The following is a 24,829-nucleotide window of genomic DNA, read 5'->3' as shown; positions in this document are numbered from 1 at the left end:
GGGAGAAAAATTGCAGGGCTATGGGGAAAGAGCAGGGGAGTGGGACTATTTGGAATGCTCTTTCAAAGAGATGGCACAGGCATGATGGGCCGAATGGCCTCCTTCTGTACTCTATGATTCTATAACCTGATCCGAGTACCCAACACAATCTGACCCAAGGATTCTGTGCAATATGCTTCATTCTGAGTGGATTTTGCATAGCCCATCAAAAGACACAACTTGACCTGAATCCCCAAATGAAGTTCCAGAGCAGCAACAGAAAGGAACGATCGAATGCTCAGCTCCCACAGGTCCAGTTCATGAACAATTGTGAATGTGGATGGTAAAAGTGCAGGTGATTGGGATTCTAATGTATGATCATGTTTGTCAACTTTGTCCCAATTTTATTGCAGTTCCCTACATAGTTTATTTTTATATTGAACTTACCCAGGTATTTTGAAACACTTCAATAACCACCCTCTGTGGTAATATGAATGTGGTTCTGATAGGGTTGCAGGGCCCATTCTCAGTAATAACACACTGGAAAATGACACATTATGACATGGGAAACCGGAACATTAGGATGAGCAATCTCCGACTTCAATGCTGACTGGCAAAACCTATCACAGCTGTACACTGACCTCTTGCAGTCAGCTCTTTTAGGTTACAGATAAAAAGTGTAAAAGCACGGCCTACTGGGAGAAAAGTACACTCCTATCAGTGATATTTAGCCAGTCAGTGCCTGAGTCAGTGATTACTAGACAGGGCACCATCATGTGTCATTTCCAAATGCCAGGCCCCTCAGATTATTTGATTCAGGTGGGGTGAGCCTTTGACACTGCACTTCTTCCATTAAATGGTAAACAATTTTACAACACCAAGTTATAGTCCAGCAATTTTATTTTAAATTCACAAGCTTTCGGAGGCTACCTCCTTCCTCAGGTGAACGATGTGGAAATGAAATCCTCGAAATGAAGTCGCATTTATAATTCACAGAACAATGCTTGGTGATAACAGACAGTTTTTTCAACTGCCTGTTGCCAAGGCAATCAGTGTGCAGACAGACAGGTGTTACCTGCCAGGTCTCAGAATATACAAATCACCAAAAAAAAACAACAAACAAAAAAAAACAGAGATAGAAACATAGAAAAGACAGCAACTGACCCGTTATATTAAAAACAGATAACATTTGTTCGCTGGTGGGGTAACGTGTAGCGTGACATGAACCCAAGATCCCGGTTGAGGCCGTCCTCATGGGTGCGGAACTTAGCTATCAATTTCTGCTCGACGATTTGACGTTGTAGTGTGTCTTGAAGGCCGCCTTGGAGTACGCTTACCCGAAGGTCGGTGGCTGAATGTCCTTGACTGCTGAAGTGTTCCCCGACTGGGAGGGAACCCTCCTGTTTGGCGATTGTTGCGCGGTGTCCGTTCATCCGTTGTCGCAGTGTCTGCATGGTCTCGCCAATGTACCATGCTCTGGGGCATCCTTTCCTGCAACGTATGAGGTAGACAACGTTGGCCGAGTCACAGGAGTATGAACCATGCACCTGGTGGGTGGTGTCCTCTCGTGTGATGGTGCTATCTGTGTCGATGATCTGGCATGTCTTGCAGAGGTTACCGCGGCAGGGTTGTGTGGTGTCGTGGACGCTGTTCTCTTGAAAGCTAGGTAATTTGCTGCGAACGATGGTCTGTTTGAGGTTGGGTGGCTGTTTAAAGGCGAGTAGTGGAGGTGTGGGGATGGCCATAGCGAGGTGTTCGTCGTCATTGATGACATGTTGAAGGCTGCGGAGAACATGGCGTAGTTTCTCCGCTCCGGGGAAGTACTGGAGGACAAAGGGTACTCTGTTGGTTGCGTCCCGTGTTAGTCTCCTGAGGAGGTCTATGCGATTTTTTGCTGTGGCCCGTCGGAACTGTCGATCGATGAGTCGAGCGTCATATCCCGTTCTTACTAGGGCGTCTTTCAGCGTCTGTCGGTGTCCATCGCGTTCCTCCTCGTCTGAGCAGACCCTGTGTATTCGCAGGGCCTGTCCATAGGGGATGGCCTCTTTGACGTGGTTAGGGTGGAAGCTGGAAAAGTGGAGCATCGTGAGGTTGTCCGTGGGCTTGCGGTAGAGTGAGGTGCTGAGGTGCCCGTCTTTGATGGAGATTCGTGTGTCCAAGAAAGAAACTGATTCTGAGGAGTAGTCCATGGTGAGCTTGATGGTGGGATGGAACTTGTTGATGTTATCGTGTAGTCTCTTCAGTGATTCTTCGCCGTGGGTCCATAGAAAGAAAATGTCGTCGATGTATCTGGTGTATAGTGTTGGTTGGAGGTCTTGTGCAGTGAAGAAGTCCTGCTCGAACTTCTGCATGAAAATGTTGGCGTATTGGGGTGCGAATTTGGTCCCCATGGCTGTTCCGTGTAATTGGGTAAAGAACTGGTTATTGAAGGTGAAGACATTGTGATCCAGGATGAAGCGGATGAGTTGTAGGATGGCGTCCGGAGATTGGCTGTACAGACGCTGAAAGACGCCCTAGTAAGAACGGGATATGACGCTCGACTCATCGATCGACAGTTCCGACGGGCCACAGCAAAAAATCGCATAGGCCTCCTCAGGAGACTAACACGGGACGCAACCAACAGAGTACCCTTTGTCGTCCAGTACTTCCCCGGAGCGGAGAAACTACGCCATGTTCTCCGCAGCCTTCAACATGTCATCAATGACGACGAACACCTCGCTATGGCCATCCCCACACCTCCACTACTCGCCTTTAAACAGCCACCCAACCTCAAACAGACCATCGTTCGCAGCAAATTACCTAGCTTTCAAGAGAACAGCGTCCACGACACCACACAACCCTGCCGCGGTAACCTCTGCAAGACATGCCAGATCATCGACACAGATAGCACCATCACACGAGAGGACACCACCCACCAGGTGCATGGTTCATACTCCTGTGACTCGGCCAACGTTGTCTACCTCATACGTTGCAGGAAAGGATGCCCCAGAGCATGGTACATTGGCGAGACCATGCAGACACTGCGACAACGGATGAACGGACACCGCGCAACAATCGCCAAACAGGAGGGTTCCCTCCCAGTCGGGGAACACTTCAGCAGTCAAGGACATTCAGCCACCGACCTTCGGGTAAGCGTACTCCAAGGCGGCCTTCGAGACACACGACAACGTCAAATCGTCGAGCAGAAATTGATAGCTAAGTTCCGCACCCATGAGGACGGCCTCAACCGGGATCTTGGGTTCATGTCACGCTACACGTTACCCCACCAGCGAACAAATGTTATCTGTTTTTAATATAACGGGTCAGTTGCTGTCTTTTCTATGTTTCTACCTCTCTATCTCTGTTTTTTTTTGTTTGTTGTTTTTTTTTGGTGATTTGTATATTGAGACCTGGCAGGTAACACCTGTCTGTCTGCACACTGATTGCCTTGGCAACAGGCAGTTGAAAAAACTGTCTGTTATCACCAAGCATTGTTCTGTGAATTATAAATGCGACTTCATTTCGAGGATTTCATTTCCACATCGTTCACCTGAGGAAGGAGGTAGCCTCCGAAAGCTTGTGAATTTAAAATAAAATTGCTGGACTATAACTTGGTGTTGTAAAATTGTTTACAATTGTCAACCCCAGTCCATCACCGGCATCTCCACATCATCCATTAAATGGTGCAGAGAATGGAGGAAAAAAAACCTGGGTGACTTACAATCAAATACAAACAATAGGAGAAACCTCAAATACTGTATATGGGCCTTCTTCGCAGGATTAGGTGTCAGTCTTGGCTCAGTTGTAACACCCACGCCTCTATTGGAAGGTTGTGAATTCAAGTCCTACTCGAGGTACTTGAGCACACAATCTAGGTTTACGCTTCAGTGCAGTACTGAGGGAGTGCTGCACCATTGGAGGTGCTGTCTTTTTGATGAGAAGTTAAACTGAGGGCCCATCTGCGCTCTGAGATGGACATAAAAGATCCCACGGTATTATTCAAAGAAGAGCAGGAAAGTTCACCTGTGTCATGGCAAACATTTATCCTTCAACCAACATGACTAAAACGGATTATCTGGTATTTAATCTCATTGCTGCTTATTAGACCTTGTGTGCAAACCGGCTGCTGTATTTCCCTACAACAGTGACTAAATTTGAAAAGTACTTCATTGGCTCTGAAGTGCTTTGGAACGTCCAGAGGTCATGAACGATGCTATAGAAATGGAAATTCTATCCTTCCATAGTGCACTTAGTGTAATGTGCTGATTGCTCCATACTTTTTAAATAGACCAGATAATCAATGTTGTGAATGAAACCTCTTGGGATTAACAAAAGAATGCTACCTGCCTGTAATTATAAGTCTACTTTACTAGCTTAGATTTAGACATTTACAGAACCTCAAATGTATTTTAAAATGTCTGCAGAATATGAACGTGCTTAATAAGCAAACTACAGAGATGCTTTAAAGAAAGCAGCATTGAAGTAAGTTTTTTGTGATACTCCGTAGTGAAGAAACTGATCTGTACCATCACTGCCTAATATCTGGGCTGCATATAGTCTACCAAACTGGCCAAACTCAACTAACTACAACAACAACAACTTGAATTTATATAGCGCCTTTAACGTAGCAAAACATCCCAAGGCGCTTCACAGGACCAGACAAAATTGGACACCATGCCACATAAGGCAATCTAAGGACAGGTGATGAAAAGCTTGGTCAAAGAGGTAGGTTTTAAGGAGCATCTCAAAAGAGGGGAGAGAGTTAGAGAGGGAATTGAGAGGAAGTTACAGAGACAGGGAGGGGGGAGGCCATGGGGGGATTTGAACACAAGGATGAGAATTTTAAATTTGAGGAGTTGCTGGACTACTACCAGACATACTGGTATCAGAGCTCTCTTCTTGCCAGACTGCTCTGTAAACCTTTTGAGAATTCAAAACTATTAATTTACCGCAAAATCGGAAACAGCCTTAACATCCACTTAAACACTAGCTTCTTCAGAGAAATAGATACTCCAATTTGAAGCCAAATCTGCTTTTCTAACTAAGTATTTTGCCTAAGACTGCAGTTTCCTTCAATTTCATAACCATCCTCAGTTAGTATTTTGATTACATTGTTAAGGTCCCCCATGGTAAAACAGGACTTCAGATTACAATCACACTCAGAGAATCTGTTTGCCTCGAAAAGCTTAGACTTGTTAAATTTTGGTCATACTAGGTCAGCTGGATAATCACAGAATGCATTCAAATAACAAATCTTCAATGATTTTTTGCAGCTAAAATTTAGATGAAATGCAATTGATTGACCAATCCCACAGCCACCCTGAAAAAACTGCCTTCGCGTTCCTCTTGTGACAGCAATGTAGCAGAGGCCCTCAACTCAGCAGCCTTTAGAATACGCCTAAACAGCACCAGCACAGCCCTATGCATTCAAGGAAAGGGTTGGTCTCAAAATATTATGTCTTCAATTCAAACATTGTTCTATTTTATTCTATAGATTTTACCTAACTCGGGGAGGAGGAAGGGACAAACCCAATTTTCTCTCCTGGCAGATTTAAAATGAACCTACACATATCAAAAACCCAGACAAGTAAAACCTGTTGTCTATCTATATCGGAAAAAAAGTCACCCTACACAAACTCTTCAGCTTCTTCTATATCAGCTTTGTTTTAATTTGGATTTTGGGAGACTGCCTGCCTGCGAGGCGGTTCGTGGTGTTTATACTGCTAAATCCAGCCCATTAATCCAGAAGCTGAGTTCTAGATCCAGATTTTTTTGTGATTCTACAAGTTTTCCATCTTTTTAAAAAAATTGATTAAGAACATAAGAAATAGGAGCAGAAGTAGACCATACAGCCCCTCGAGCCTGCTCTGCCATTTAATAAGATCATGGCTGATCTTCGACCTCAACTCCACTTTTCTGCCCAATCCCCATATTTCTTGATCCCCCTAGAGTCCAAAAATCTAGCGATCTCAGCCTTGAATATACTCAACGACTGAGCATCCACATCCCTCTGGGTAGAGAATTCCAAATATTCACGACCCTCTGAGTGTAGAAATTCCTCCTCATCTGAGTCCTAAATGTCCAACTGCTTATCCTGAGACTATGTCCCCTAGTTCTAGACTCTCCAGCCAGGGGAAACATCCTCTCAGCATCTACCCAGTCAAGCCCACTAAGAATCTTATATGTTTCAATGAGATCACCTGTCATTCTTCTAAACTCCAGAGAGTGTAAGCCCATTCAACTCAATCTTTACTCATAGGATTCTTGGGTTGTGGGTGTCACTGACAAGGCCGGCATTTATTGTCTGTCCTTGTTATCCAGGGAAGGTGGCATTGGGCCGCCTTCTTGAACTGCTGGTAGCTGCTTGATACAACTGAGTGGCTTGCAATGCCACTTCTGGGGGCAAGTAAGAATCAAGCACATTGATATGGGACTGGAGTCACATATAGGCCGGTAAGAACGGCAGGTTTCCTTAAAGATATATTGAGATTTTTAAAAATAATTTGGAAACAATCATATATAGTACGCAATAATGAGTTCCACAGCAAGGTGAAAGCATGTACATGTATTGAAACTTTTTCCTGGTCATTACCCATCACCAGAAAGGAGGGTAATTTTACTGCAGAGTAACAGTAATATAGGTGTCTAATTAAATAGGAAGTCATGATGTGGAGATGCCGGTGATGGACTGGGGTTGACAATTGTAAACAATTTTACAACACCAAGTTATAGTCCAGCAATTTTATTTTAAATTCACAAGCTTTCGGAGGCTTCCTCCTTCGTCAGGTGAACGATGTGAAAATAGGAAGTGAATAACACTGAGCAGCAATCCATTTGAACAAGAGTCAAATTAGCAAACTGCTTTGAGAAGCTAACACAACCTTTACTTTCAAGTTCCAGCTCCCTTTTCTCAGCATTTATTGTTTAAAAGTGAGGGCCAGAAGGAAAGACTAAGAAAACCCTTATATGAACACCACTGTAGGTCTCTCACTCGATTTCAGTTGGAATTTGAGGGAACTCTGTGTGGTGTGCAATCACTCCTTTTAGATTTCAGCCACCACATCCAAAACTTGTAGTCCAATCACATTCAGTGTGCATTTCAGCGGCCTGTGGACTCAGGCCAGTTTCACATCCCATTACACTTTCTTTGAAAGCCATCATAAATCCCTCAATAGATTAAAAATTAGATTACAACATGCTTCATATATCTGTGGCACTTTTTTTAAAGCCTAAATTTTTTTTTTTTTTAGTTAATTTCTCTTCTCTTTTAGCCTCCCCACTTCACCCATAGTCATGATACATTCATCACCTGCCTTCAGGCCTTTCAATGGCCACCTAGGTGGTGGACCAGATCAACTTAGGATGAGCCATCCATTGATTTTTCCTCTCCCTCATGGGGAAACATATAGCCTGCAACTTCCAACAGCACACCAACGTTTAGCATTCACAAATCACAAAGATAAAACCATAATCTCCATCTCCAGTTTTGACAGTAACAACCTGCACTTGTATAGCACCTCAAAATAGAAAAACACCCCAAGGTGCTTCACAGAAAGATAATCTACAAAATAGATGCTGAGCTAAAGAAGGAGATCAAAGCTTGGTCAAAGACGTGGATTTTAAAGAGGGTCTTAAAAGGAGGGGAAGATGTAGATCACAAAGTTGCCACAACTGTGCCCAAAAAACTGCCTGTGAAAATATGGCTACTGCACACACAAAAGGATTGCCATTACCTCAGCTGCTTTAAGAACTCTACATCACAGCTGCTGTTGATAAGTTTGATGAACTCCTCGTAGGAAGGGGCGTAAGTGTAGGCCTTCTTGTGATGCTCATTCACTTGCTCCCTGTGTTCCATCTGGGTTAGCAGCATTCGATTAATGTAGTCTGGATCGCTCAGCAGTCCCACCATTGGCTTTAGAACTGTCAACAATAGATTCAGGCAAGAGTTTAGAATGGACACAATTCAGAACACAGATCCAAGCTGATAATTGTTAGAAACACTTCCATTATGAACAAACACTAAAGAGATGCCGGTGTTTGATTTTGATCCCACAAGCACCAGCAGTCTTCCAATAGCAAAACCGAGTAGCTATTTTTCTTCTGTGAGTGAGTAGTCAGTGAGTATTGTTGACTATGTAACCACATGACTGGTGGGAAGGTGGGTGGGGGGAGTGCAAAAAAAAAAGAAAATTCGCCCGATCCTGTTCCCACCCAATATCCACACATTTGGCACCAGGGATCATTAGACAGTGCTCAGAAATTTTATGCTCTCTCTTATCCACTGCAGCCTCGCACCACCACCATCATGCCTGAGTTTGCTTAACTAAAGTGATTGCTCCTGGGCCTTTCTGGTCTATGTGGCTCAGTGCCTCACAATATGGTGCAAGCATCCTCTGAAACATCAGCATCAAAGTCTTTACCCATCATTTTTACCATTACAAGTATTTCAATCAACGTGAGTGTTCCAGTTTCCAGAAGTTAATTTATCACAAGTGCATAGAAGAAGGGGACCTTGCTTTTGCAAATAGAAAAGAAACAGACTGAAGCAGTAAAGCATTTAATATATCAAGATGGTTCAGAAGACATTGCAAACCCCAAGTTAAGAAGTGCAAGGGGTTTGCCAGTGTTTTCTGACCCAAGTCATGTTATGGATAGAAGACATAAATTATGATGTTAGCTACTGAATTCTAGGGCTGTGAAATTACACCATGCGATATTAGCATATGAATGATAATATGAAATTCCTTCTTCTGTATTCTAGTGGAGGCATTAACCCATTGGTTTTAAACTGGTTATGGTCTGTTAAAATAAGGAAAGAATAAACTTCATACAAAGGCATTAACTGTGCATACATCAGTTTCCTAAAGTGCAATATCAAGGCCTAGGGCTGTTCGAAATCTTAAGAATTGATACCAGTAATATAAGGGCTAAAATGAAAACCATTTCAGAAGGAAGACAATTTCCTTCCTTTAGTCGAGCAGGTTTAGGAAGTTCCTATCCGTTTGTGGGTAAAGTCATCAATAACCCGACAGAGGCAGTTGGATGTGCAGTCATCTCATCCAAACGTACGATATTGTGAGCAAGGATACAACTCCATCCTCTAACTCATTGTATCAGCAGATGGTCCATTTAACCAATACATATGATCACAAAAAACCAAGTAACAGAAAAAATTATTTTAAAAGTGCAATACCATTAAAACAAGATTGTACCTTCTTTCAGCTGATTGCACAGCAAGAGCCTTATTAATTTTACCTAGCCACCTTATCAAAATTCTATGGCTCAGAGATTTATTCATTTAGGTCGAAGAAAAATGGAAACATGCCAACCATGAACAACCAGACCAACGTTCGACACTGACGGGCAGCATTTGCACAATTGTTTCTCCCACTATTAGCTTATCTGCTACTGTCATTTTAAAATATATATAAATTTCCAAATGGCAGAGAGTAATTTTCAAATGAATGAATGCTCCTGCATTTATTAACTAAATATGAAATGTTCCTGTTCATTGTAGAATCTAAAATGCTGGAAACTGCACCAAGTGTCAAAAATCTAATTTTTCTGGGAGGAGGGGGCAAGGCCCTGAGAACCCTTTAGAACATCAATCCTGTGCCTTTCAGGCTGTTATGCACTTCTGCTTTATTTCTCTAATACAAGTGAAGGAATATCCCTGCAGCTTAAGGTACGTGCCCTGTGCCCCACCGGATTTCTAGTATAATTACTTCTTTACATGGGTTATAGGTGTATATTCGGAGCCATTTTGGAGTTGTTAGGGCCTGGGTCAGCATTTTCCAAGTTGCCGTGTATGAGAAAACTCACAAAGAAAGTTGCAACTAAGAATAGACAATCACCCTGTTATTTCAGTTATTGTAGCAAAGAGCAAAAACAGACACTCATAGGGGAGATTTCCTCCATGCACTTTGTGCAGCAAAATCGGTAACACGTTTACAAAGAGCACAAGAATGATTTTGCTGTACTTCACGCCTGTTAGAACCATAGTAAGGCTGACTGAGAAGGGCAAGCCTGGAAGCATGAGGTCACTTCCGAAAGTACGTCAGGTGTTCTTTCTAACTGAGCAAGTCATCTCATTTCCAGACCTTAGACGAGGAGATAATGCCAGGCCCACCCAATACCAGCAGACTTTACGGAACAGAAGAGACTGAGACATGCAGCTGTACCAAATGACTATCATCTGCTTATGTTGGTCTACATGATTGCCAAACGGAAAGGGTATTTTGAACAAGTCCCAAATTGGGAGTGGAAAATCAATCATTCATTGCTACCAGAAAGGGCCAGAAAATTTGCTTTCAAATTAGAGTGGTGGCATGTTTTACTGTAATACATTTTAGCCTACAGACTGAATATTGATATTCATACCTTGCTATTGCAGTGTTTGATTACAGAAGTTAGATTCTGTCTTACCATGTTACATTGATGATAATTAAACTGATGACAGGTAAAGCATTGTCATTGTAAACCTAAAAGCTGCATTTTGTTATGCTTTTATAATGACTCAGTTAACAATTGTATTATTGTACTGTGCCACAGAGGTAGGTAGTAGTATGAAGTGCATCAGGTCAACTCCTTAATGTCCCGAAGGTGAGCTAAGGATTACCCCTCATCTGTGCTGCAGTGTACGTTTAAGAACTGCTGGCTGTTATATTTTTGGGTAATTCAATCATATTTATGTAGGGCTGACTGGAAAAAGCTGAAGAACATCAGGCCGATTTTCACCTTTGGGCAGTGGATTGGCAGAGGGCACCAGGCGCCCACGTCAAGCGGGTGAGGAGGCCCGAGCCATTTTCAGCTGGAGCCTCATTTAAATCTGGCCAATGAGCTGCACTCGCTAAACAGATAACGGGCAGCTCAGGCACTGCACCGGCCTGCAAGTAGGTCCCAGGGTGGGGTGGGATGGGGGGAGAACTTGGATGGAAAGGCTGGATTAGTAGCGGCTCGCGTTACTTCTGTGGAGCCAGGAGGCGCAGGAGAAACTTATCTGGGCCATCGCTGAGTGGGGTAATGTTACCTGCTGTAACACAATGGCCTCGTTTACACTGCGCGGCAACGTTTGCAGCAACGGAAACAGATTGTGATCCTGGTCCAGTGCCGACAATATTTACCAGACCTGCTACACTGGCTAAACAATTGCCTATTTGTTCAAACATTGCCGTAGCTAACAGGTGTGTGATACCGACTCCTCTGATACACTACATTAACCAGTGTTCTCATGCTCCAAGCTAGTAGGGTGTAAATCCATTTAGAAAGAGATCGGGGACAGGGACTCGATAAAATTAATATAAGTAAAGCATCAGTAATGAAGAAAATAATAGCACTAAAGAGTGACAAATCCCCAGGACCAGATGGTTTCCATCCTAGGGTTTTAAAGGAAGAAGGTGAGCACATTGCGGATGCCCTAACTATAATCTTTCAAAGTTCTCTAGATTCAGGAACTGTCCCTCTGGATTGGAAAATTGCACATGTCACTCTGCTTTTTAAGAAAGGAGAGAGAGGGAAACCGGGGAATTGTAGACCAGTTAGCCTAACATCTGTTGTGGGGAAAATGCTGGAGTCTATAATTAAGGATAGGGTGACTGAACACTTCGAGAATTTTCAGTTAATCAGAGAGAGCCAGCATGGATTTGTGAAAGGTAGGTCATGCCTGACAAACCTGATTGAATTTTTTGAAGAGGTGACTAAAAGTAGTGGACAGGGGAATGTCAATGGATGTTATTTACATGGACTTCCAGAAGGCATTTGATAAGGTCCCACATAAGAGACTGTTAGCTAAGATAGAAGCGAGGGAAAAGTACAGACTTGGTCAGGAAGTTGGCTGAGCAAAAGGCGACAGAGAGTAGGGATAATGGGTAGGTACTCATATTGGCAGAATGTGACTAGTGGAGTCTTGGGGCCTCAATTATTCACTATTTATTAAAGACTTAGATGAAGGCATAGAAAGTCTCATATCTAAGTTTGCCGATGACACAAAGATTGGTGGCATTGTAAGCAGTGTAGATGAAAACATAAAATTACAAAGCGATATTGATAGATTAGGTGAATGGGCAAAACTGTGGCAAATGGAATTCAATGTAGACAAATGTGAGGTCATCCACTTTGGATCAAAAAAGGAGAGAACAGGGTACTTTCTAAATGGTAAAAAGTTAAAAACAGTGGATGTCCAAAGGGACTTAGGGGTTCAGGTACATGGAGCATTGAAGTGTCATGAACAGGTGCAGAAAATAATCAAGAAGGCTAACGGAATGCTGGCCTTTATATCTAGAGGACGAGAGTACAAGGGGGCAGAAGTTATGCTGCAGCTATACAAAACCCTGGTTAGACTGCACCTGGAGTATTGAGAGCAGTTCTGGGCACCGCACCTTCGGAAGGACATATTGGCCTTGGAGGGAGTGCAGCGTAGGTTTACTAGAATGATACCCGGACTTCAAGGGTTAAGTTACGAGGAGAGATTACACAAATTGGGGTTGTATTCTCTAGAGTTTCGAAGGTTAAGGGGTGATCCGATCGAAGTTTATAAGATATTAAGGGGAACGGATAGGGTGGATAGAGAGAAACTATTTCCGCTGGTTGGGGATTCTCGGAGTAGGGGGCACTGTCTAAAAATTAGAGCCAGACCTTTCAGGAGCGAGATTAGAAAACATTTCTACACACAAAGGGTGGTAGAAGTTTGGAACGATCTTCCACAAACGGCAATTGATACTAGCTCAATTGCTAAATTTAAATCTGGGATAGATAGCTTTTTGGCAAAGGTATTAAGGGATATGGATCAAAGGCAGGTATACGGAGTTAGATCACAGATCAGCCACGATCTTATCAAATGGCGGAGCAGGCATGAGAGGCTGAATGGCCGACTCCTGTTCCTATGTTCCTATAGCACATCAACAGTGGAAACCAATTCATTTAAATAAGGCAAGTTTTAGAAATTACACCCACAGCCCAAGGCCTCAGATGTCAACATGTTTTATGTGGAAAATGAGAGCACTATCTACTCTGATCACGACTGAGGAAAAGAAATAAGTTATAAAACATTCTATTCAATTGGACAGGCAGCTTTACTCATTTTTCTTGAAGCCAGTTCTGAATTACTCTTTGTTACAGAGACCATGAACCTCATTTAGACACTGTGTTTACGTGTGGCACTGACTCAAGTTCTGCCAGACCAGCTCATAGCTCCAGAATATATAGGAAGGAGCAGAGCAGAGATCGGCGACATTCATTAACAGGAATGCACATTAGAGCATCTGGATCAGAGTCAGAAAAGCAAGGTTACTCGGATGACAGAAAGTTGATTTATTCAACTTAATTTCAAATTAAGCAACTCCTGTTATGTTGCTCATAAGTAGTCTTGGACCTGGAGCTCTGCTTCTGAAACTTGGCAAATAATCAAACTAAATAACGTACCATAATTACATACCTCAAAATAATTACCCCCCCCCCCCCACCACCCAATGAGTTGAGGTAACTCCCCATAAACAATCCAAATGGAGACATTACTGGCAAGATGGGTCAATTGATTTTACAGAGGTGAGAACCCCTTTAAAATCTCAGTAAGATTTTAGTGTAGATTAAATATTGCAACAAGCTTAATCATCAGATTCTTACCAAATCTCCCAAATAAAACACAGAGAAAAAAGTCCAATTATAAAACTACACTCAACAGTTTAAACAATTGGAGATGTTTCCTCTGTGTCGTGGGTTTGTGCAGCTGTATTTGAGGCAGAAGCAGCTGCTACTATTTTTAGATCACCTCCATTTGCAAACACTTATCCCCTTGCAAAGGGGGCAGTGAATAAAATTAAAATAACATTTGGAATTAAGTTTGGCAGCTCGGGTGTTGGCTGTGAGACCTGTGATGATCACCACCTCCACAGGAATGAAGTGAGGAGCTGAATTAAGATTGAGCAGCGACTGACCATGCTTGAATAAAAATTTAATGGAAACCAGAGGAGAAAAAAAAGAGTTGGACCAAAGAAACACGAGGCTGCAGCAACATGCCATGCAAGACACTTTTATCAAAATATTTAAAAAGAACAGAAAGAAAAACATAACAGGACTGTTGTCTGTCATTCGAGCTAGCTATCGAGTGAGGACAGGAAACCACACTGCTCTCTCCAGCTGTAAATCAGGGAGTAGCAGTATGCCCTCAACCAAATCAAAAATATAGCAGGCTTCCCTGGTTGGGTCCCCATTTTCCATGACAGAATGCAACTGGATATATTATAAAGCTGAACAAACTAATGATACCAGCACCATCCATTGATCCTGAATCGGTTCCTCAAAATAATTACCCCCTCCCCCCATAGCACCCCCATTGAATTGAGGTAACTCCCCATAAACAATCCAAATGGAGACATTACCAGCAAGATGGGTCAGTTGATTTTACAGCTGCAAGAACTCTTAAAATCTCAGTAAGATTTTGCTGTAGATAAATATTGCTCACCTGAACATACTGTGGAATTTATTTATTTTTTTGCCAGCATTCCCACTTGTTTCCTGAAGGAGCTGAAGTTTACGAAAGGGCCCAAATTACTGTCCCTAACTCAACACAGACTGGGAATCAAAGCTGGGACATTCTTGGTTTGTTTGGCTAAATAAGTGCCTTTAAGTGCCTTTACCCACTAGGTCCTCAGGGGAGGTATTATTAACTTCAAAACAAAAATCACCATAAAAGACCAGAATCCAAAACAACAGTGGTTCCTTATTTTAATGAAATGCTGGACAGCCTAAATGCTTCTGCTCATTTAGGGGATCATACATTGGATTGCACTCTCACCCCACATTCTCAGCCATGCTGCTGTATGCAAGCTCCAAATAGAAGGCTGGTTCTCCCTCTATGGGGGGAGAAAATGTCTCGCCAATAGCTTCGCACAACTCCTAGTCGATGGTTCAGACTTACACTGATGTGTAACACACACACTCGAAACAACAGGTAGCACAAGATATGAAGAGAGCAGAGAATAATTGGGGGGGGGGGGGGGGAACAAGGTGTCGTATTTTGCTCTCATCAATCAAGACTGTTTTTTTTAAAATAAAGATCGTACTAAAATGAAATTAGTTTTCACCTCTCACTCAGCTAGTCCCACTTCTCTCCAAAAAAGTTGCAGCAACAGAAACAAGAGCTTTTATCCTGTCTGTCCTTATCCCATAGGTATCCTGAGAGAATAGGCAAGTAAACTAAAATGGTGGACCAGGCAGGATAGTAGGAGTTATAATTTGCTTGAAAAATTACATTTTAGAGACAGGGTAGGAAGCCATTTTAAATTAGATTGATTAAACAACAATTAATTTTTAAAAATTTAATTGGTGAATTTCAGGTCACAAAATCACAGTATTAGTGACTCTATCAGCAATAATACAAATGAAGTTTACTCCTTTAATCTGGGCAAATTTATTGCAGCGAGTGGTGGATTTTCTGTTCGAACTTTAAATTACTAGTAAGGATAGTAAAATGGGTACCGTTTATGTCAGATTGAGTCACAACTCAGTTACAGCCCGTCTGGCTAAACAACCTAAATTCCTAGCGACCTGCACATACCTTTCATGGCTAATATTTCTGCAAGAACAATCTGTAGGCTGCGAGAGGAGACATCTTTCGTGGTTAAGAGGCAAAGCACCAGCACTCGGGAGCATGTGCGCAGGAATTGGTCCTCATCCTCAAGGCTCTTCAAGCACGGATGTAGAGGAAAGGGCTTTGGCTGCTGTTCCTCTTGCCTAAAAGGAAGAATAATGAGGCAGCATTACGCCAACGCATATCCATTGTTTCAAACTTTATGGAAACAATTGTCGATTTTCTCCTCAGTAAAACCCTTGTATGTAGACAGCTAGCTCATTGTGTCTGTAGAACACCTGCCCATCTGTCACATCTTGTCTATCAATTTTCTCAGATTTCATTGGCAAGAATGTCAACCAATGAGGCACAAGACATGGCTTGAGTGTTTTTTTAAGGGGGTCGATAAAAAGAGAAAGTTAGATGTATTGTATAATTATGTGCTCATCAAAGTAATGGAGGTCAGTACTGGGGAATGGAACAGTTTTTTCAGTTTCATTTGCCCAATGTCCCCATCAAGCATTCCCAGATCAGCTACAACAGGTAACAAGGCCATTTAATTAGATCATGGCTGATCTGCACCTCAATTCCATTTTCCAAGATGCAATACTGCATCTAAATTGTCCCAGTATCCCTCAACTTAGCTCCAATACCAGAAGAACACCTGCCACTCAATCAATGTGCACTTTTTCACTTCCCAACATGTGGCATTCCTTGTGGGCTTTCTGCATGAAACTTTCAATTCAGTGTCAATTGTTAGATAGTTCTATACTGTAGAATCACTCATTAAAAGCAGAGTTGAGAATGCCAGGAACAGTCATTAGCAAAAGATATTCATAGCCATAGTGTCATAGTAGGTACATCACAGAAAGAGGCCATTCAGCCCATCATGTGCTGGCTCTTTGAAAGAGCTATCCAAATAGTCCCATTCCTCTGCTCGTTCCCTATAGCGCTGTAGTTTTTTTCCCCTTCAAATATTTATCTAGTTCCCTTTTGAAAGTTACTATTGAATCTGCTTCCACCACCCTTTCAGGCAGTGCATTCCAGATCATTACAACTCGCTGCATAAAAAAATGTTTCCTCATGTCGCCTCTGGCTCTTTTGCCAATCACCTTAAATCTGAGACTTCTCGTTACTGACTCTTCTGCCACTGGAAACAGTTTCTCCTTTTTTATTCTGTCAAAACCGTTTATGATTTTGAACACCTCTATCAAAAATCCCCTTAACCTTCTCTGTTCTAAGGAGAACAACCCCAGCTTTTCCAGTCTCACCACATAACTCATCCCTGGCACCATTTAAGTAAATCTCTTCTGCACCCTCTCCAAGGCCTTGACATCCTTCCTAAAGTGTGGTGCCCAGAATTGATCACAATACTCCAGCTGAGGCCTAACCAGTGTTTTATAAAGGTTTAGCATAATTTCCTTGCTTTTGTACTCTTATGGGCTCGATATTAGCAGGGCGGCAGGTTCGTAGCGGGGAGGGGGGGTCGACTGGGCGCGTGGGTAACGCGCGGTAAGCTGCGCAGCGGGCGGACTGCGCATGCGCAGCATAGGCTGTCAGCTGGAGGAGCCCTATTTACAGGGGCAGTCCTCCACTGACTGATGCTGCAGGAAATAGGAAAAATTACAGCATGGAGCAGCCCAGGAGGAAGGCTGCTCCCAGGTTTAATGATGCCTCACTCCAGGTATTATTGGATGGGGTGAGGAGAAGGGGGAGGACAGAGATCTTCCCCCCGGCAGGCAGGAGGAAGTGGCCTGCCTCTGCCACCAAGAAGGCCTGGCTCGAGGTGGCAGAGGAGGTCATTTGCACCAACATATCGCGCACCTGCATACAGTGCAGGAGGCGCTTCAATGACCTAAGTAGGTAAGCCGAAGTGAGTACACTTACTCATTCCCCTACACTCCGTCTGCCACATCACCACCCCACCCCACATCTCCTTCTGCACTGCCAACACTACTCTATCACATCACTCCTCACACCCACTCAAAGCTCATCCTCATCTTACCTGCCCTTACTCGCCTCGCCAGTACTCATCCCGCCACTACCTCTCAACCCAATCCTCATACAATCTCATGGCTCTAACTCATACTCACCCTCTCATGCATCGCTTTCACGATCAGCCTCACCCAATCTGCCACTACCTGTGCTGCAGCCACAGGGCATGCATCACATATGTGCAAGAGGAAGCGTAAGGCAAACGTGTCATGAGCATAAAGGGGATGCACAAGGGTGTTTGAGGGTTTGTCATGGTTTTTACCTATATTTAATTTCTGAGCAACTCACATCACATATTGGCACCACTACTGTCACGTCTTTGCAAATCTTGTCTGCTTTGTGCAATAATGCCCTTTCCTGAGGATCACTATGAAGACCCACAACTGATGCCACCCATTGTGTCACTGCAGAGTGGGTGTAGGTGTATTTGCAGGGTTCTTTTGTGCAGACGACTGAGGGACGTCGGCGATGTCCCCGGTGGCACCCTGGAAGGATGCGGAGGAGAAGTTGGTGAGGGCAGTGGTGACTTTGACAGCGACAGGTAAGAAGATGGTGCTCGGGCCAGCCGGGAGCAGCTCGGCATGAAGGAGGCTGCAGGTGTCCACGACTATACGTCGAGTGACTCAGTCTCCGTGTGAACTGCTGCTCAGAGAGGTCCAGGAAGCTGAGCCTCGGTCTGTAGACCCTGTGGCGAGGGTAGTGCCTTCTGCGACGCATCTCTCTCTGCCGTTGCCCTCCTGCTGTGCAGGTGGATGTGTCACAGCACTGTGTTGTGGGGCTCCACGTGTCAGAGGTAGACAGCGAGGCTGGTGATGCTGTTCGTCCTCCGAGGAGGTCATGACTGCAGCTACGGCGGCCCCCATCTGGAAAATGTACATCTGAGGGGGTCCGCAAGGTAGGTACATGTCTCTGGACACCGGGGTAAGTGTGCAAGTTGGTGAATTTTATTGTTAGGAGGAACGTGGTGGAGGCCAAACTTTGTCCCAAGTGACAGAGTGGCCTCCTGCAATGAGTGAGGGTCTCCACCGCACCCCCCCCGCCCAACCTTCACCACACTGACTGCAGCGGTTCAAGAAGGTGGCTCACCACCACCTTCTCAAGGGCAATTAGGGATGGGCAATAAATGCTGGCCTCGCCAGCGACGCCCACATCCCATGAACAAATTTTTAAAAATGGACCTTTGCAGCTGCCACAGGCTGATGGCTGCAACATGTCCATTTGAACTGGGAGTGTTTCCCCCAGTACGGGAAACAGTCCCAGTTGTTTGCAAAATCCCACCCCTCCTAAAATATCATGTTAATCAGATCTCTAAATGACCTGAAATACCTAAATAAATACTTTAAGTGGCACCCCTCCGGCTTTAATTGCCGGTGGCAGTCCCACATGCGGGGGCTGTGCGCGCATATCAGCGCGTCACTGGGGAACCCGGAAGTGGGCGGGTTGGAGCTGGGCTCCAGACCGACCCCGGGAATCCCCAATTTTCGCAGCCCCCCTTCCACGAACGCACCCGATTGGGGGTGCGAAAATCGAGCCCTATGTCTCTATTAATAAAGCCCAGGATCCCATATGCTTTGTTTTTTAAAAAACAGCCTTCTCAACTTGTCCTGCCACCTTCAAAGATTTGTGTATGTGCACCCCCAGATGTCTCTGTTTCTGCACCCCCTTTAAAATTGTACCATTTAGTTTTATATTGCCTCTTTTCATTCTTCCTGCCAAAATGTATCACTTCATACTTCTCTGCGTTAAATTTCATCTGACATGTTTCTGCCCATTTCACCTGTCTGTCCATGTCCTCCTGAAGACTGTTATTATCCTCCACATTGTTTACTACATATCCGAGTTTTGTGTCATCTGCAAACTTTGAAATTATACTCTCTATTTTATTGGGAATACGGTTAAGGACCGCTTAGGGAGCCCCAGCTCTGCTATTTACTTCCCAGTTCCAAAAGATTCAAGGTGACACCAATTGGTTACAGTCGCAAGTACTTTATTGCAAACAACAGTTTAATACGCTTAGTATTTAAGCAATATGGAAACTGGAGATATATTACCCGCTTCCACGCTGGGATGAGCTTGTGCCTTGGCCTCTCTCGGTCCCACCACCTTGTACCCCGCAGATCCTACTCTCTGCAGACTTCTTCACTTCTTCAGACTACACATGATGTGGAGATGCCGGTGATGGACTGGGGTTGACAATTGTAAACAATTTTACAACACCAAGTTATAGTCCAGCAACTTTATTTTAAATTCACAAGCTTTCGGAGGCTTCCTCCTTCATCAGGTGACATCGTTCACCTGACGAAGGAGGAAGCCTGCGAAAGCTTGTGAATTTAAAATAAAATTGCTGGACTATAACTTGGTGTTGTAAAATTGTTTACAATTGTCAGACTACACAGGCATTAGGCTCCTACCAACATTCATGTCCGCCTGGACAAATCTAGTCTGCACCCTCGGGGGGTTCCTATACCCTGAACCTTTGTTTGAGCTGTATCTTTATACATTGTTAGCTGAAGATCAAGTGGTACGCTGACTTAGCATGATCAAAATTGATAAGGAAACCAGACTTAGCCTAATCAACTTGCTGAAAAGATCCCCACTGACGGCGCCGACTTGACTATCAACTTGCTGAGGAGGCCAGACTTAGCCTCATCAATTTTGATGAGGGGATTAGGCCGATAACAGTAACGTATCTGAGACAATGGCAAGACACTTAATGTTCCCCTTATCTCTTTTGGGGAATGTAGCTTGCCTTTTTCCAGACATGCCACATTCTTCTATGTCTATGAAACTCAAACAAAGAGTGAACTGTGGGGTTTAAATACACATCGTCCAAGCTAACTACTTTAATATACTGAATAAATGTGGCTACCTAAAATAAATGTGGTTGATACAAACGTATGATTTATACAATACATGTGGTTACATGCATTCAGGGTAGAGGAGCCTCCCGAGGGTGCAGACTAGATTTGTCCGGGCGGACATGAATGTTGGTAGGAGCGTAATGCATTTCATGATTACATACATTGCGTAAAACAATTCTTTGATACTTGTTACATTTTTAGTACACACCAGCATAGTCTAACGATACCAAGTCCAGGTCATTAATATATATATCAAAAAGAGCAGTGACCCTAATACTGACCCCAGGGAAACACTTCTGTATACTTCCCTCCACTCTGAAAAACAACTGTTCACCACTAATCTCTGCTTTCTGTCCCCTCGCCAATTTTGTATCCACGCTGCCACTGTCCCTTTAATCCCATGGGCTTTAATTTTGCTAACAAGTCTATTATGTGGTACTTTATCAAATGCCCTTTGAAATTCACATACACAACATCAACCGCACTACCCTCATCAACTCTCTCCATTACTTCATCAAAGAACTGAATCAAGTTAGTCAAACACAATTTTCCTTTAACAAATCTGTGCTGACTTTCATTTATTAGCCCATACTTTTCCAAGTGCCAATTTATTTTGTCCCAGATTATTTTCTCTAAAAGTTTCCCCACCACCGACGTTAAGCTGACTGGTCTGTAATTGCTGGGTTTATCCCTCTTCCTTTTTTGATCAGGGGTATAGCATTTGCAAGCCTGCAGTACCATCCCCATCTCTAAGGAGGATTGGAAGATTGTGGCCACAGCCCCAGCAATTTCCACCCTTACTTCCCTCAGTAACCAAAGATGTATCCCATCTGGACAGGGTGACTTTTCAACTTTGAGTATTGCCAATCTTTTAAAGTACCTCCTCCTCATCTATTTTTAACCTATCCAATATCACTACTATCTCCTCCTTTATTGCTGTCTAGTGAAGACAGATGTGAAGTATTCATTTAGTGCCTCAGCCATGCCCTCTGTCTCCACAAGATCTCTTTTTTTGTCTTTAATTGGTCCCACCCTTCCTTTGACTACCCTTTTACTATTTATATGTTTATAAAAGACTTATGGATTCCCTTTTATGTTAGCCGCTAATGTATTCTCATACTCCCTCTTATTCTCTTTTTTAGATCTCCCCTGTACTTTCTGTATTCAGCCTAGATCTCTTCTATATTATGAACCTTACATTCATCATAAGCCTCCTATTTCTGCTTCATTTTAATCTCTATATCTTTAGTCACCCAGGGAGCTCTAGCTTTGGATGCTCTTCCTTTAGCCCTCGTAGGGATGTGTCTACTCTGTACCCGAAGCAACTCCTCCTTGAAGGCCTCCCATTGTTCAATTACTATTTTGCCTATCAATTTTTGATTCCAATCCACCTGGGCAAGATCCCTTTTTAACTCTCTGAAATTTGCCCTCCTCCCGTTAAGTATTTTCACATTTGATTGTTCCTTGTCCTTTTCCATAACTATTCTAAACCTAATGATATCATGATCATTGTTCCCCAAATGCTCCCCCACTGAAACATGCTCCACCTGCCCCACTTCATTCCCCAGAACTACCTCTAGCACTGTTTCCTTCCTCGTTGGGCTGGAAACACACTGTTTTAGAAAGTTCTCTTGAATACATTTCAGGAATTCCTCCCCCTCTTTGCCCTTTACACTGTTACTGTTCTAGTCTATATTGGGATAATTGAAGTCCCCCATTATCACTACTCTATAGTTCTTGCATCTTTCTGTAATTTGCCTGCAAATTTGCTCCTCTATCTCCTTCCCACTATTTGGTGGCCTGAAATATACACCCAGGAGCATAATAGCTCCTCTGTTGTTCCTTAGTCTAACCAAATAGATTCTGTCTTTGACCCCTCAACTACATCATTCCTTTCCAGTGCTATAATAGTCTCTCTGATCAATACTGCCACCCCCCTCCTTTCTTTCCTTCCCTATCTTTCCTGAATATCTTGTAGCCAGGAATATCAAGTACCCAATCCTCCCCTTCTTTGAGCCAGATCTCTGTTATTACCACTATATTATAATCCCATGTGGCGACTTGAGCCTGCAGCTCACCAATCTTATTTACCACGCTACGTGCATTTACGCACATGCACTCCAATCTCATCTTAGACTGCCTCGCATTTGCACATTTGTCCGATCCATCCTATTTCTAAACTATGCTTTACTCTAGTGCTACTTGTCCCTCCCAGTCCTCTGTACACCTTGTTTCTCCTTTCTCATCCTGGTGCCCACAGCACTAGTTAACCTCCCCGCGAGGGCATTGCTCCCAGCTCTGTTGAGCATCCTGCTCCAGAACTGGTCCCAATGCCCCAAGAATCTGGAGCCCTCCCTCTTGCACCATGTCTCTAGCCACGCATTAACCTGCCGTATCATCTTATTTCTGTACTCACTGGCGCGTGGCACTGGGAGTAATCCAGAGATTACTACCTTTGAGATTCTGCTTTTTAACTTCCTCCCTAGCTCCTGAAACTCTGACTGTAGGACCTCGACCCTCTTCCTTCCTGTGTCATTCATTCCCACATGGAACACGACTTCTGGCTGTTCCCCTTCCCTCAAAATGTTCTGCACCCTCTCAGTCATGTCCTTTAACCCTGGCACCAAGGAGGCAACACACCATGCAGGACTCATGTCAGTGGTTGCAGAAATGCCTGTCCATCAAATCCCCTATACAACCGCATTTCTTTTGCCCCTGTGCAGCCGAGTCTCCCATGGTGCCGTGGATTTGCTCCTGACTGCACTCCCCCAAAGTGTCAACACCCTCACGGGTATTCAACACTGAATACCAATTTGTGAGTGCCGCTCGTTAATCTGGGCTGGGTCAAATCCAGGTCCACCTTGAATATAATATTATGTTTCAAGGAATTGTAGTGCAAACTTGCATTTATTATTTCATTCCTCTTTTAATGCAAGTGCTAAACGCTGGAATATTTCTTCTGCTATAGAATGAATACAAAGCAGCGTGGAACATTTGCAGACCTAGGTTTGGAAACACTCCTTCCCTCATTTTCACTGAAAGTCTCGCCTCCGCATTTTCACAAATCGACTTTCTGAATCTGGTAAGAATAAAGAGTAGTATATATAGGATACATTGGGGTCACCAACCATCCCACACACTCAGAGCTAGCACTCATTATCACATCAAGCAAAGTGCTGCTGATGAACAATTTTATATAGAGAAAAATTCTGTGATCGGACAGTGAGTTTATGTAAGGATTTCAAAACAAGTGGGTGAGAGACTAGGAAAAAACCATGTAGAGAAGCAATACAACACTGTAAAATATCTCACTTTTACAGATGCTACGTACAATTTCAAAGCCCTTTGAGCAGCATCATACATTTTTGAGATATTTCTTTGAAAAAGTTTACGTAAATACTTATTTAAAGCCTTTTTTATATCATTTTCACAAAATGTTACTCACAGCATAGAGTCGTCCATGATACCATCCATGGACAGCTGCAACAAATCGTATTAATGTTAAATGTAATAACTAAACCACAACATGCCAGGAGTGTACAAAATATATTCTTGGAAGAAGAGAGATTTTTGGAGGAAGAAAGACTCTTATATAATGTAGTATCTAATATGGTTTTTTTGGATCAGTGTACCATCGGTAACAACCTGTATTTATATAGCACCTCTAAGTAAGAAAGACAGAAAGAAAGGCAGAAAGAAAAAAAAGGAAGACAGAAAGAAAAAAAAAGAAGACAGAAAGAAAAAAAAGGAAGACAGAAAGAAAAAAAAGGAAGGAATTGCATTTTTAGAGCACTTTTCACAACCTCAGGAAGTTCAAAAGTGCTTTACACCAATGAAGTACTTTTTTCCCCCCAAGTGTAGTCACTGTTGGAATGTAGAAAGCGCAGCATCCAATTCGCACTCAGCAAAGTCCCACAAATAGCAATTAGATAATGACCAGATAATTTGCTTTAAGTGACGTTGGTTGAGGGATAAATATTAGCCAGGATACCGGGGGGATCTCCTCAGCTCTTCTTCGAATAGTGCCATGGGATCTTTAACATCCATCTAAGAGGGCAGACCTAATCGCCTTAGTTTAACATCTCATCCGAAAGACGGCAGCTCCAACAGTGCAATACTCCCTCAGTACTGCACAGAAGTGCCAGCCTAAATTGTGCGGTTCAAATCTCGGGAGTGGAGCTTGAACACACAATCTTTTGACTCAAGCGAGAGTGTTACCAATTGATCCAAGGCTGACACCAAACTGAGCCAAGGCTGACTCTAAAAAGGCACTGACCATCTCTAGGCACTTCACATGCAAAGGAGGAGGAACAGGAGAGGTTGCTACTCTCTGGAGCATTACCTAAATCCCTCTCTCGACATTTCTCTCTCTTATTTTAGAAGCATTCTCAAAACCCATCATTTTGATTAGGCTTTCGCCCACTGCTCCTGATTTCTCCGGGGCTGGCTC

The 24,829-nt window shown here is 43.4% G+C and overlaps 1 protein-coding gene across 4 annotated transcripts in view; it reads right to left on the bottom strand.

Annotated features, from left to right (window-relative positions):
* Positions 1 to 24,829, bottom strand: part of snx25 (sorting nexin 25) — a 262,889-nt gene that overhangs the window by 131,257 nt on the left and 106,803 nt on the right. For all 4 annotated transcript variants that reach the window (XM_067982600.1, XM_067982602.1, XM_067982599.1 and 1 more), the window contains 2 exons: positions 15,512 to 15,687; positions 7,692 to 7,878 (listed from right to left, as the gene is read on the bottom strand). In XM_067982600.1, the coding sequence (XP_067838701.1) occupies positions 7,692 to 7,878; positions 15,512 to 15,687 (363 nt within the window). The remainder of the gene's footprint in view (positions 1 to 7,691; positions 7,879 to 15,511; positions 15,688 to 24,829) is intronic.

The sequence above is a fragment of the Heptranchias perlo genome, chromosome 4, assembly GCF_035084215.1.
Source record: "Heptranchias perlo isolate sHepPer1 chromosome 4, sHepPer1.hap1, whole genome shotgun sequence".
Classification (NCBI taxonomy): domain Eukaryota; kingdom Metazoa; phylum Chordata; class Chondrichthyes; order Hexanchiformes; family Hexanchidae; genus Heptranchias; species Heptranchias perlo.
Note: the sequence above shows the minus strand (reverse complement) of the source record. Positions and strands in the feature narration are given on the sequence as shown.